The 15,665-nt window shown below is 39.0% G+C and overlaps 1 protein-coding gene across 1 annotated transcript in view; it reads right to left on the bottom strand.

The window, feature by feature from the left end:
• ELMO1 (engulfment and cell motility 1) overlaps positions 1-15,665 on the bottom strand; it is a 679,198-nt gene that overhangs the window by 517,227 nt on the left and 146,306 nt on the right. The window contains exons 7-8 of the mRNA XM_007950092.1: positions 10,922-11,021; positions 400-551 (exon numbers count right to left, since the gene is read on the bottom strand). Coding sequence (XP_007948283.1) covers positions 400-551; positions 10,922-11,021 — 252 coding nt within the window. The remainder of the gene's footprint in view (positions 1-399; positions 552-10,921; positions 11,022-15,665) is intronic.

Raw genomic sequence — 15,665 nt, 5'->3', positions numbered from 1 at the left:
TGAAGAGGGTCTGTGCAATCCTTCTGCCTAGTCCGCCATCTTGCCCCCCATTATATATATTTTTATAACAATAATAATAATAATAAAATAAAGTCCAAAAGAAAAATGTAAGTCTCTACTGATGCCTACCAATATTCATAAAAATTGAGAGCTGATTAAGTGCCAGGCACTGGGGACAGAGCAGTACCAAAACCAGACATGAAACTCATCCAGGGTGGAGAAAAGGGGAACTGATCATGCCATTTCTGGGTGGCAGGGACAAAAGTGGTAGGTGGTTCAGTTATATACCAAACCAAGACTTTTTTTTTACTATGCATTTAATAAAACCAACATGAAAAATTAGGCAGGACTCTTTCCCTGAAGCCCTTCCCCTCCCCACCGAAGTGTATGTATGCTTACCCTTGAAGATGTGGAATCAGTTGGCCAATAGTGATCTCTTGTGCCACCTTCTGGTACAGGTCATGGCTATTAAGCACCATCGACTCCAAAATGGCCAAGGACCTCTGTAGGATTGAGATGTCTATGGCTGATTTGTTCACAAAACTTGCTATCTGAAAATCCAAGGGAGACACAATTGACTGCTTGTGGTAAGCAGAGCAGAGATGTACAGAAGGGAACAAATAAAGGAAATAGGAAAAATACTTGAGAAACTTCACACATGAAGGATGTAAATTACCAGGAATTACAGCAAACTGGCAAAGAACACATCAAGTCAACAATGATTGCTCATGACATCATTAAAAAACAGTATTTAGACCCTATTTTTAAATTCAATGATGCTGTTATTGTTGTTATATGTCGTCTAGTCGGACCCAACTCATAGCGACCCCTCCTTGGGTTTCCGAGGCAGTATCATTACGGAAGTAGATTGCCCCATCTTCCTTCTGAGGAGTGGCTGGTAGGTTTGAACTGACAGCCTTCTGGTTAGCAGTCAAGTATTCTGAGTTTCAGCTTTCAGGGACAAATGATTTCAACATGTATATTTATGTATTTCTCTGAGATGGTAATTTGGGCATATACTGATAGTTATTCTTCTTCCATTCCCAGACAACTCCTTCATCCACATGGTCAATGATTTTCAATGTTGTTACATTCTTAGGGACTTGCACAAATCACACTTGTCAACACAGTTCAACTGGCAACTTTGCAATCACTGGCTACTCTCTTTGCTTTCCTTAACCAAAAGCCCTTCCCTCAATTTTTCCAATTTATTATGGTTAAAATAAATTCTTCTCATCTCTCTCAAATTTAGCAAACAGGAAAATATCTAAATTAGCAGTGCTAAAAGTTAAAATAGGAGCTCTGGTAGCATAGTGGCTAAGGCACTTGACTGCTAACCAGAAGGCTGGCGGTTCAAACCCACCAGCCACTCCTCGGAAGGAAGGTTGGGCAATCCTACTTCCGTAGTGATACTGCCTCGGAAACCCAAGGAGGGGTCGCTATGAGTCGGGGCCGACTCGACGGCAAATAACAACAACAACAACAAAAGTTAAAATAATAGCTGAAGCTCTACAACACATCCCCCAAGGAATTAAGCACTAAGGTCTCAAACATCACAAATCACAATGTAAGAAGGAAGTGAAATAAAGGTTAGAATAATGGAGCACAGCAAGTCAAACACATGGGTACCATAAAGGTTTTATTTTAGAGGCATTACTAAAAGTTATTACTGTCTGTTGACAACTCGCACTAAAATGCTATTATTATATCAACATAATGACTGCATTCTTAAAAGCTAACTAATTTGGTCACAAATAGACACTTGCTGTTTCCTGTTGTCAACAGCGATTTCTCCCTTTCTGCATCCAACTGCCCCATTCTACTCATCCCCTCCCTATCCTTGGACATGACACAATTCCAAATGCCCCCCTGACAACTTTCAGTTACCATCCCAATTGTGTCTAGTGCAATTCACCCCCTGGTGAAAGTAGGGAGGGAGTGGAGCTATCAATACCCATTCCTGCTAATACCAAAAAAAAAAAACCAAACTCATTGCCATCGAGTCAGATCCGACTTGTAGCAACCCCTTCTTTGGTTTCCAAGGCGGTATCACTACAAAAGTAGATTGCCCAAACTTCCTTCCAAGGAGTGGCTGGTGGGTTTGAACTGCCAGCCTTCGGGTTAGCAGTCAAATGCCTTAGGCACTAGGCTACCAGTATAGTAACATGGTTATTTTATATTTGAAAATGCTATTGTTTTTATAATACAAACTACTAGAACATTATGATACTTTCAAGGTTCTCAAAAGAAGGCAATGGCTCCTTTCATGGCTAATAAATGTGTTTCTATCCCTGCTAATCTCCTGCCTTATTCCTCACAGCCACCTTCACTTTATCAAACTGACCACACTAAGGCCACCAATGATCTTTCTCAGACAATTATGCTCACACTGGTTTAGTTAACTTAGGCCTCTTCTAAATAGAATAAAAATTCCTCAACTTCTCCACTACCACCAACCGAATCATTTTTCATTGTCCCAGCATAATTCTGGCACATATGAGGAAATTCAAGAACTTATAAAGAAATTCACTGACAATATGTACTTCTGATTTTTTTCTCCACTAGTATTCTTCTCTTTTCAGGATCCCCTTCTTATTTTCATTTATCAGATTAGTATATGCCTTAAGTTTTGGAGTTCCTGGGTGGCATAAAGTATTAAGCATTCGGCAACTAAGCAAAAGGTTGGTAGTTTGAAACCACCCAGAAGCACATCAGAATTAAGACCTTCCAAGAGATCAGAACCATTGAAAACCCTATGGAGTGAAATTCTGCTCTGCAAACACAGGGTCACCATGAATGGGAACCAACTAGATGGCAACTAACAACAACAATTTTTTCCTCATCCCAGGATTCCCTTCTTGTCTCAATTTATTAGGTTTGGATATGCCTCAAGACTCCATGAGTTTCCCACCTAAAAGCCTGCCGACCTCACTTCCTACCAGCCTTCATTCCCTCTCTTCATTCATTTAATATTTACTAATCCTAAATTAATTTGATCCCACAGAATGTGGAAATTATAGAACAATATCATTAATATCGCATGCAGGTAAGATCTTACTGAAGATAATTCAGAAACGTTTGCAGCAGTATATTGACAGAGAACTTCCAGAGGTTCAAGCTGGATTCAGAAGAGTACATGGAACAAGGGATATCATAGCTGTTGTCAGATAGATCTTGGCTCAAGGCAAAGAATACCAGAAAGATGTTGACTTGTGTTTTATTGACTATGCAAAGGCATTTGATTGTGTGGATCATGAAAAATTATGGATAACATTGAGAAGAATGGGAATTCCTGAGCACTTGATTGTACTCATGAGGAATCTGTACCTAGACCGGGAGGCTGTCGTTCGAACAGAACAAGGGGACACTACATGGTTTAAAATCAAGAAGGGAGTGTGTCAGGGTTGTATTCTGTCTCCACACTTATTCAATCTATATGCTGAGCAAATAATCCGAGAAGCTGGACTATATGAAGAAAAACGTGGTATCAGGATTGGAAGAAGAATCATTAACAACCTGAGATATGCAGATGATACAACTTTGCTTGTTGAAAGTGAGGTTGACTTAAGGCACCTACTGATGAAGGTTGAAGAACACAGTCTGCAGTATGGATTACGTCTCAATATAAAGAAAACAAAAATCCTCAAAACTGGACCAAGGAGCAGCATCACAATAAATGGAGAGAAGATTGAGGTTGTCAAAGAATTCACGTTGCTTAGTTCTACAATCGATGCCAACGGAAGCAGCAGTCAGGACATTAGACGACGTGTAGCATTGGGAAAGTCAACTGCAAAGGAACTGTATCAAGTGCTGAGGAGCAAGGATATCTCCTTGAGGACTAAGGTGCGCCTGACACAAGCCATGATATTTCCAATCGCCTCGTATGCATGTGAGAGCTGGACAATGAATAAGGAAGACAAAAGAAGAGTGGATGCTTTTGAGTTGTGGTGCTGGCGAAGAATGCTGAAAGTATCACGGACTGCTAAAAGAACTAACAGGTCTGTCCTGGAGGAAGTGCAGCCAGAATGCTCCTTGGAAGCAAGAATGGCCAGACTTCATCTCACCTATTTTGGTCATGTTGTAAGAAGGGACCATTCCCTGGAGAAGGATGTCATGCTTGGTAGGGTGGAGGGTCGACGAAAGAGGGGGAGGCCTTCAACAAGATGGATTGACATGGTGGCTGAGATGATGGGCTCAAGTATAGCAGGGATTGTGGGGCTGGCGCAGGATCAGGCAGTGTTTCGTTCTGCTGTGCATGGGGTCACTATGAGACGGAAACGACTCCACGGCACTTAACAACAACAACAATAATCCATTAATTTTGGGAGAGCTCTGGTGGTGTAGTGCCTAAGGCATCTGACTGCTAAGCAGAAGGCTGGTGGTTCAAACCCACCAGCTACTCCTCGGAAGGAAGATTGGGCAATCTACTTCTATAGTGGTACTGCCTCAGAAACCCAAGGATAGGTCACTATGAGTGGGGTCTGACTTGACAGCAGTGAGTTAGTTTGTTTGTTGGTTTGTTTGGAATCCATTAATTGATTCATTCTGGTAGTATATATTGATTGTGTGCCATACAAAAGGCTTGCACTGTACAAAGACTTGGAAATACAAAGATGAACAAAGTCCATACAGTTTGTAACTCCAAGAAGCTTATAATTTTGCAGAGCCATATAGATCAGAAGAATCACTATAAAGTATATTAAGTATTTATTCTTAATTGGCATTCAAAAGGACACTTCCATATGGATATTCCAACAAAGTCTAAAATTAAATGGAGTGAAAATAAAACTCAGTGTCTTCTAAGTCTTCTCTTCCAAATTAGCACCCTGTTCCAAGTTTGCCGTAATCAATATTGATAATGCCCCAGTTCTCTAGTTTCTATCCCTACGGACACACTAGTGGTGCCTCCCCTTGAACCATTCCCTAAGTGGCATGAATACGGACAATTCTGACATACTAATCCTACTCATTCTCGGCAATTCAAACAGCATTCTTCTTCAGCATTTTCTGTATTCAAGTTTTCTCCAAATGATAATTTACCCTCCACTTTTATCAATATATTTTCAACAGTATTTCCTTTGCCAAAAAATTCAATCACAATTCCCAGTAGTTTCTGAAAGGAAGAACACCTTCTTATAACGGGTTTTAAAGTTCTCTTCAAATTATTACCTCACTTTTCCCCCATGGGCCTGCTCAATGGTCATTAATGGTAGTCTGTGGTCATCAACTAATTCAGGCATATTTATACCCCACATACATATTCTATTTCCATTTGTCATTTCCATATGTTATTATAAAATGGTTTTCTCTCCCATGAAACTAATCTCTTACTTTCAGCACAGTATTCTTTGAAATGTATCTTTTCTATTAACTTACCTCTTCCTTGACATATAGAACTATTAGAATTCCAGATACACTTCTGGAATAGACACTAGTCTTTTTAAAACTAACTTCTTTCTTTACCTTTATTTTATTTGTCTGTGGTTTTAACCAGAAATTTAAATGACCCAATAGTTTAACTTAATTAGTATTAATAATCAAAGCATATGGCTGATTCAAGCTAACTTACTGTCTTTCTCAAAAGAACTAGAGACAGATCCATTAGTCAATGGGTACTTCTCCATGACTGGTTTGAAGACTATAGAACTTTGTGTAGCTAAGCAGTGTACCAGATTGTCTGGTTGAATTTTTATTTTCCTTGTTCCTCAAAACTTGATAATGATTTTTTTTGCCTTTAAATTGATCCTAGTTCTATAGTTTTGGCTGACATAGATGACTCAGTCTAAGCCAGCCACAGTAGGACTTCTTGAAAGTAGGCCTGTATCATAAGAAAAAAGAGGAGAGAGGAGTGGCATCATTATGTGTACAACCTCCACAGGCTGTTCATTCATTTAAAAATGTTACCTAAATAAAACAGAAGAAGATTTGGGTGGCTTTTAAGGCTCTAGTGTGTTTCACAGTTCATGAATCAATGGCAAAAGCTATAAAATTATGTAAGTTTTTCTTAGAATCACTTACAATGAGATCTTAAAATTCTTCTATGTTATCAAATCTGAAAAGCATGGAGCTCCACTCCTGTATTTTAAATGATCTGAGTTGTGGTTGTGAGTGTCGAGTGGATTCCAACTAAAAGTAGAGGCCTGCAAATCTCTCAAGATTTTAAGAGGTGATACTTACCAGGTCTCTAAACCAAAATGGCTGGATGTTTGTCTAGGCACTGAAAATATTTGCAGAGGGAGCCAAGTCCTCCTGCAGGGCTGACGTTTCAAGAGCATTTGTATGTAACTTTCCGTCCAAGACAAGGCACTGATGTTATACTTGGCCAGGGGAAAGCCAACTCTTAACACAGAAAGTACTTTTTATTTTTTTCTTTTCCCTTTCCTTCTTCTCCATGTCTCCCTACCCTCTCCTCTAAGTAGCCAAGTCTTTTAAAACACAATAACATTGTATATTGGCAGCAAAGAATTCCAAATTGCAGAGTTTCTATGAAATAACATTATTTATTCCATCCAAAATCTGTAAACAGAATCTAGATCCTCATGTAACAAAACAGACTAAGTAGCAAAGAAAGAGACAGGGACTGGCAGGGAAAAAAATATATTTTCCCAAAGTGGCATGAATTTGTCATTAATAGGGAGCCAAGTCCAGACCACAGAGATAGGCATCTTTTGTCAGAGCATTTCCTAGTTGATTTTTGTTGAGATAAAGCTCCATTTAAAGACAGTTGCCTGCATACAATTCCTGGGTTGTCAAAGTGCTGAATTTGGTCCAGCTAATGAATAACAAAAGTTAACCTCACAAAAAGATATCAAGTATAAAATAATTTAGTGATGATAATTTTTGAGAGTCATATATGGGATTTCTTAGTACCAATGCAAAGCAAATACAATGACTAAGAATAAGGAAATGGAATGTACTAAATGTATTGCCTTCTTGAAAGTATTTAATTTTTTATATAAACTGCCAAGACTGGTTGGTTAGTCTGTGATTCCTTATATTTAATATGATTTTGATTTCAGTGAATGAAAACCATTTTCTTAGTTAGAAAGTTAAGCTAGTCACTCTCTGACCACTACTCACATCATTTAAAGAAAGACATCTTCCCACTTGTAACTGAAATTTTTTATAATGTTTTTCTATTGTAGCAAAATACATATAACATAAAATTTGCCATTTTAACCATTCTTCAGTGCACAATTCAGTGGCATTAATTATATTCATGTTGTAGTACAACCACCACTACTATTTCCAAAACTTTCTCATCACCCCAAACAGAAATTCTGTACCCATTAAGTAGTAACACTCCCTTCTTCCCTCTTCCTAGTCCCTACCTAAAACCAAACCTACTGCCATCAAGTCAATTCCAACTTGTAGTGACCCTTTAGAACAGAATAGAATAGCACTCAAAGGTTTCCAAGGCTGTTAAATCTTTATGGAAGCACACTGCCTCATCTTTCTCTCACGGAGTGGCTGGTGGGTTCAAACTGCTGACCTTTTGGTTACCTGTTGAATGCTTTACCCAGTATGCCACCAAGCTTCTTCCTTAGTTCTTGTTGTTGTTGTTAGGTGCCATCGAGTTGTCTCTGACTCATAGCAACACCTCCTTGGGTTTCCAAGGCAGTATCTCTACGGAAGTAGATTGCCCAATCTTCCTTCCAAGGAATGACTGGTGGGTTTGAACCGTCAACCTTGTGGTTAGCAGTCAAGTGTCTTAGGCACTATGTCACCAGAGCTCCTAGTTCTTAAAAACCTCTAATTCACCTTTCGTCTCTGTATATTTGCCTGTTCTGGATATTTCATATAAACGGGATTGTACAAAATTTATCCTTCTGTGTCTTGCTCATAATTGATATTTTACTTCAAATACATTTATATATAGTACCATATATTCCTTCTCTTCCACAGGTTGTATGGTTAAAAAAAAAAAAAAAAAAAAATGCTTCCAAAGCAAATTGCATTCTTTTTGCAGAAGCAGATTAGGTTTTACTCTATGACAGTCTCTGAGGATAAGATCATGAAGAAAACAGTTTCCGTACCCCTAGGGATTATGATCTCATGGAAGAGACTGTCAAATGAACAAAAGAATCACAGTGAAGTGGCAATTACTGCAACGGGGGCATGCACGTGATCTTAGGGAGACTCGGAGCAGAAGAGAACACTAGCTCTGCTAATGAGGGCAAGGTCGGCTGACAAGAAAACTAGCTAGTTAAACAAGGCTCCAGTAAATATCCTTTCCACCACTTGCAAAGCACAGATATGTGGTGATGAGAGAAAAACCCTGAATCAAGTGACCAATAACATCCTCCACTCACTATAACCTCATTTAACCTCCCCAAGCCACTCACTGCATCCCTGTCTTCCAAACAGAATTAACAAGACTATCTGTTCTATTCTGCACAGGATTGCTATGGGGATCAAGAGAGAAAGTGTGGATGACAATATAGCATAATTTTGAGGAAGTGACACTAAGTACCATGTGGTCAACCCTGGTGGCACAATGGTCAAAACACTCATCTGCCAACTGAAATGCCAGCAGTTCGAACCCACCATTCCTTCTGTGGAAGAAAAGACCTGGTAATCTGCTCCTGCAAATATTTCAGTCTAGAAAATAGCAGTTCTACTGTCATATAGAATCGTTAAGAGTTGGAATTGACTTGCCTGCATACAACAACCACAATCACACTAGACTGCTGCTTTTTTAATAACAGAGAAGCAAGGTAATTTGGATGTAGAAAAGGCCTGCCATAAATTCACAAAGAGTTTAACATTTTTCTAACTATAAAGAAAATCCTTAAAAATCCAGTATCTTACAATTTGGACTTGCCTCTTTAGAACTTGCCTTAGAATGACAGAATGCAGTATTCATTTTCTGCTCTCATCAACTATTGCTTATATTCTCCACCACCACCAAAGGAAAGTATTCCTTAGCACCTTCATTACCTCTGCTTTCTCAACTGTAGTAGTTTATTTTCTTTTTAGCAATTCATAGCACTGGCATACACAGGCAAAAATAAGCCTCTTCTATATTTGTGTGCTTCTACGTGGTTCCCTTTAGTCTTCTCCCTCAGCTTTATATAACGAAAGAGGGTTCAAAGCTGTTCCCACTTGGATCCAGAATTAATTAAATATTCCATATCCATCAGGCCATTTAACATATAGGGTTTCCATCTCCAACACTCTCATTCACAGATAAGGAACCATACTGTGCCATTCAATTCAAGGAGGTATGTCCCCTAAGATACTGATTAACCATAAAAAGAAACAGAATAACTTCACAATGGAAAGATCTAGGACATACCATTTCAACCAAGTGATGAAGATTAAAGCTGCCATTAACAAGACATCTCAACATCATGTGCCCAATAGGATGCACTGAGAAGGATGCAATTTCACTTCAGTATTATTCTTGCCCAAAATGCATAACCTCAATCTAATCATGGGAAAATCTCAGACAAACTAAACTGAGGGACATTCTACAAGCTAATAACTGCCCAGCATTTTTTGAAGATATCAGGATCATGAAAGAAAAGGGGAAACTGAGGAACTATTACCCATTGGAGGAGATGAAGGAGACTTGACAACTAAATGCAATGTGGGATCCTGCATAAGATCCTTAATCAGAGGACATTACTAGAAAAACATGCAAAATCAAATGAAGGTATTAGTATTGTACTGATGCCAATTTCTTGGTTTTGATCACTGTTCTACGGTTATTCAAAATGGTAACATTAGGGGATGCTGAATAAAGACTAGAGAAACTCTCTGTACTATTTTTTGCATCTTTTCTTTAAGTGTACCACTGTTACAAAATAAAAAGTTTAAAAAGCCAGGTGGCTCTTACTGGATTTTGCTTTAATTTTACAGCTTCTTCTAGAATTATTAAAATTCCTCATTTTTGATAACTGTTTCTAAGAATCTATACTTGCAAAATAACTTTATGAATTCCAATTATCTCTTCATTCCTAATACAACACTATGGATAAAAAGTCCATTCACATTTATAAACGGCTTCATAAATACAAAAAGAGGAAAAATAAGTCAGTAAGTTGATAAATAATATTAATCCATGATTTCAACACTAAATTTAGCATAGAGCTATTTCTATTTTGTTAATTGAATGAAAACAGAATTGTAAGTTTGTAGATGTGTCTTAATTACGACTTAATTTTAGAGGATGTGGATGGTGCTCTTCTCCCCATACCAGGCTCATTTTGCCTTTCCATTCATTAGCTTACAAAGGAAGTGGAATCAGCCTCGCTGGTCAAGTCCAAAACATTTATTGTGCATGATTACACAGAGCAGGCTTGCTCTGACTTAGAATCATGAGCCCAGGCATCCCTCCTTCTCGTACATCCCTGCTTCAAACCTGGTCATACAGAAATTCAATGTACTTTGCCTCTTTCCCTGAACACCAGCTTGGAGTTGGAAGATTCAGGAAGGACACTAGGAACTCTGCTTTAGTCTTGAGATCAACAGAGTCCTGCACAGGGAATCAGAATGTGCATTCTGTTACTAACAACATAGCATCATGATTCCCTCTTGACTCTGGGTTGTCACATACAACCATTGCCATTGAGTCAATCCCAACTCATAGCAACCCCTCCTTGAGTTTCCGAGGCAGTATCTCTATAGACGTAGATTGCTCAATCTTCCTTCCAAGGAGTGACTGGTGGGTTTGAACCATCAGCCTTCTTGTTAGCAGTCAAATGCCTTAGTCACTACACCACCAGAGCTCCCTCTCACATACAAGTCCCTTAGAAATATTTTGGGGAGAAAATGCATTTTCACACTGAATTGGGGTGGCCCCATATTTGGGGAAAAAAACTTACCTACCTTTTAACATAAATAATTTAAGAAAACAATTATATCTTCAAAGCAGAGAAAAAGATCTATGAAAGAAGGACATAACAGTCTGCATTACCTTCTTAATGAACGCCACCGAAAATGTATCCCATGACACTATGCCATGATCCATCAGTTCCACAAATGCGGTCAGCGTGAAGGACAGCATGTCTCCAAAGCTGGAAGACACAAGGAGATACAAGAGTTATGGGCCTACAAGTGGAGAACAAAAAAAGACATAATAGTGAGAAAGCTCTAGAAAAATGAGTATGAGCAGACTTTTAAAAAAGCACTGATAGTCCACAGTTGGGCCACAGACAAGGTCCATCAGCCCATGGGAAGGAGCAAGAATGCATCAATGAGACAAGCAAGGCTTCAAGTTCAACAGACCCGGGTTCAAACTGACTCTCACCCGGTAAGCTGTGTTGTATTGGACAATTCACTTCACCTCTCTGAGCCTCTGTTTTCTCAGTTGAAAAATGGAATGATGATACCTAACTAACCACAGGGCTGCTGGTAGAGCACTTAATAAAGAGTGCATCATATGTATTCTTAATAATTGATAGCTTAATGAAAAGCTTTTCAGCAAATGGCAGTTAGCGCAACAAAGAGAAGCCAATGTGTTTTGTATTAGCCACAGGTATCCAAGAGGAAAGACTAAATATAACTTGATTAAGAAGACCATGAGGGCAGCATATGCCCAAACACAAAGCTCAGAAGGCAGGAAGGGGCAGGAAAGAAGGATGAATGGAAACTGGGAACCCAATGAGGAAGTGGGAAGAGCGCTGTTACCTTGAAGGGATTGCAACCAACGTCATGAAACAAAATGCGTATAAATTATTGAATGGAAAAACTAATTTGCTCTGTGAACTTTCACCCAAACTACAATACAAAGTTTAAAAAAAAATAAAAAGAGTATTAACATTTTGGAAAGGAGTCAGGTAGTTCATATATACCTTTGTGGGTACGTACATGTGCATGCAAACACACAGACAAAGATACAGGCAGGTAAACATATTTGTTTCCACATCACACTGGTCAACATTTTTTCTTTAGGTAATAGACTTTATGGTATATATATATGGAGATAATGTCTGTTTGCTGGCCATAAGTCTGGCTGTGATTCTGAAGGCTGGGGGAGGCTCTAATGCATGAATTAGAGAGCCATACAGATTAGGAAGTTCAGGTCAAAAACGATCCTGAAACAATTTTTCCCTCTCTAGCTAACTCAGAGGATTGCTTAGGAATTAACAATTTCCTGTTAGACAATTCCTGATTTCTGGCACTCTGAAAACAACACTTAGACACTCAGAATCTTTTACAAATGCTTACCTTTATCCTATATTATCATTATAATAAATATTAATGTAACATTCTCAAGAACTCTCTCCTCCAGTACATTAAATTATGTCAATCAACATTTCTACTCTGTGCACAAAAATACTGATTCACATGATCAATTTTTAAAAACTAAAGTTGGTTGTCCCAATTTTTAATCTGTAGGCGCACATAGACCACCACAGCTACACTATAAACAAAATCTCTTGAAATGTTTAGAATCTGCCCATCTGTTTTCTTTTCAATGAACCGAATAGAAAACAGGTTCATATTTCTTTAAAACAGCTTAGTGATTTTTCTGCTTCCCAGTGTTCTACTCAATGCAGCCTCTAAAACTAGCTTTGAAATTCTGCATCGGCTCAGGAGTAACGATGCCGAGAGGAAATCCATTAAAGACAAGGTGGTTCTTCAGCTGCTGGAGATCCAAGGGGATGAAGTATAACATGGTGGCATGTTGTTGTTGTTGTTATGTGCCGTTGACTCAGGCCCAACTCATAGCGACACCTCCTTGGGCTTCCAAGGCAGTATCACTATGGAAGTAGATTGCCCAACCTTCCTTCCGAGGAGTGGCTGGTGGGTTTGAACTGTCAGCCTTCTGGTTAGCAGTCAAGTGCCTTAGGCATTATGCTACATAGTCAAGTATTAAGTTTCTAGAGTCAGACAGCCCAGGTTCTCACTCCAACTCTATCTGGGCAATTTAAGCACCCTATGCTTCAGTGTTACAAATTGAATTGTGCCATCTAAAAACATGTGTTAGAATCCTAACCCCTATACCTATGGATGTAATCTCACTTGGGAATAGAGTTTTTTGTTAACAGGTCATATTAATGTTGGGTGTGTCCTAAACCTGATCACTTCTGACTTATATGGAGCAGCACAGACACAGAGATAAGGAAGCACAAATGGGGGAAGATAGATGACACACGGAGACCAAAGGGCCACAGAAAGCCAGGGCTGCAGAAGCTGAGACAAGGATACTCTCCCAGGACCAACAATGAGAGAGCCTGCACCTAGAGCTAATGTCTTGAATTTTGGACTTTTAGCCTCTTGTACTGTGAGAAAATAAAGTTCTGTCTTTTAAAGCTATTTAGTTGTGGTATCTGTGTTACAGCTGTACCAGATAACTAAGATATTACGTTTCCTCATTTATTAAAAATGGGAAGGCAACAATGATGGTACTGATGGTGGTAGCTAACTCAGAGGATTGCTTAGGAATTAAATGAGCTAACATACCTAAAGCCCTTAGAACAGTGTGCAGTTTATGGTCAACACCATATGAGTGTTTACTATTACCATTATGCAAAGGCGACTTTTAAAAATAATTTTATTGTGGTAAAATATATATATAACAAATTTTTTTTATTTTAACCATTTATAAGTGTACAATCCAATGGCATTAATTATACTCACCATTTGTGCAACCATCACCGCTACTCATTTCCAAAAATTTTTCAACACCCTAAAAAGAATCTCAGTATCCCTTAAACAATAACTCCTCATTCCTTCCTCTTCAGACAAATAAACTCTGGTTTATTCGTGATAACCACAAATAAACTTTGGTCTCTATGCATTTGTCCATTCTAGATGTTTCATATAGAAGGCGCTCTGGTGGCACACTGCCTAAAATCCTAAACCAAACCCACAGCTGCCAAGTCAATTCTGACTCATAGTAACTCTAAAGGACAGAGTACAACTGTCTCATGAAGTTTTTAAGGTTTCCATAAATCTTTACGGGAGCAGACTACCACATCTTTCTCCCACAAAGCAGCTGGTGGGTTTGAACCACTGACATTTCAGTTACCAGCCAAACACTTAACCACTGGGCCACCAGGGCTTCTTGATATTTCATATAAGTGAGGATCATGTAATACTTGGCCTTTCGTGTCTGACTTATTTCAAGCTAAAGTGATATTTTTAAAAGGTAAATAAATCCCGTGATTTTCAAATGCCTTTGCCTTCACTGTGTCAAGGATTCTCTCCTCAAAGCAAGTAAAAAAAAAAAAAAAAAAGCAAAGACAGCCAAACCCTTCAGCGCCCCAAAACGAAAAAACCAAACTCACTGCCTTCCAGTCGGATACGACTCATAGCAACCCCTCCCTGGGTTTCTGAAGCGGTATCACTAAGGAAGTAGATTGCCCAACCTTCCTTCAGCAAGGAGCAAATCCCTCTATCTGAGCCACACTGGCAGCCCTATCTTGCAGATGCCCCTAGGTGGCATCAGAGACTCATATCTCAAAAACAAATGCCACACCAGAAAACTGATTTGAAACCAAACCAAAGCCAAGCGCACTGCCATGGAGTCAGATCCGACTCCTAGCAACCCCTCCTTGGGTTTCTGAGGCGATATCACTATGGAAATAGATTGCCCAACCTTACTTCCAAGGAGTGGCTGGTGGGTTTGAACCGCCAGCCTTCTGGTTAGCAGTCAAACACCTTAGGCATTATGCCACCAGAGCTCATAGAAAGGTGAAAAATGGGTTAAAAAGAGTAGCCAGAAATGTTAAATGAAACAGTCCAGAAGGACTCTTTCTCCAGACAATGAATCACAAAGAATCCAAACATCAAATCATAACAAAAGGAAATCAACTCAGGAAAATAAAGGAGCCAGGTAATAAAAGCAATGAGTAAGATTTATTAGTAGAGGGGCTGGCACTACTCTTACTGTGAAATCATTATTACATAATAATGTATAGTATTATTACTAGTAAACAATATTGGTTAATTTTCTTCTTTTACTTAAAAAGAGGAAAAACAACAACCATACAGTAAACAATAGTTGCCCATTGATTACACCTAGCATGCTATAAGACCTCAACAATTCACATACACACAACATTGGAGGACAGTAGCCATGGTCTCCATACAGTGCAAATAACCATCTCAATAATACCAGTAACAGAACAAGCACAGGGACAAGCAGTGGCAAAGGAATACACACACTATTTGACTCAAACTCTTCTTACATTCCCTCTTTGCTGTCTGAGACTGAGAATACAGATGACATCAGTCTTCACTGGCTGATCTAGAGGCAAAAGATAAATTATATTTATGCTCTCTAATAATCTAAAGCAAATGACTCTGCCCTCTAGATACCCGCTCAATGGGCTTAGTAACATCTGGGGATCGTCAATCTTCCCCAAAATGCTCCAGAACTCTGCATTGGGAGTCCTCAGACAGGCTGCAAGCACCATGGAAGAAAGATGGGGAGGAGAAATAGTACAATTTGGTTTCCAAATCTCCAAGAGGGTTTAGAGCCAGGATTTCAATCTCCCTGGTTGCTAAGGAGGTAGAGCTCCATTTCTGAGACTTCAGATAGGGGCTTTCTATGCTTTTCAATAATCCATTAATGCAAATGATCAATAAATGAGAGAAAAGCTTCTTCAGATCACACATAATTAAGGTGCCCAGAGGATGGATTGCTCTCTTGGTATGCTATATTACGTGTGTGTGTGTGTCTATATATATATATATATATATATATATAT

This window comes from Orycteropus afer, unplaced genomic scaffold, assembly GCF_000298275.1.
Source record: "Orycteropus afer afer isolate SDZICR_OR568_19922 unplaced genomic scaffold, OryAfe1.0 scaffold00263, whole genome shotgun sequence".
NCBI classification, from domain to species: Eukaryota; Metazoa; Chordata; class Mammalia; order Tubulidentata; family Orycteropodidae; genus Orycteropus; species Orycteropus afer.
The sequence above is the reverse complement of the archived record's forward strand: the minus strand, read 5'-3'. Positions and strand labels throughout refer to the sequence as shown.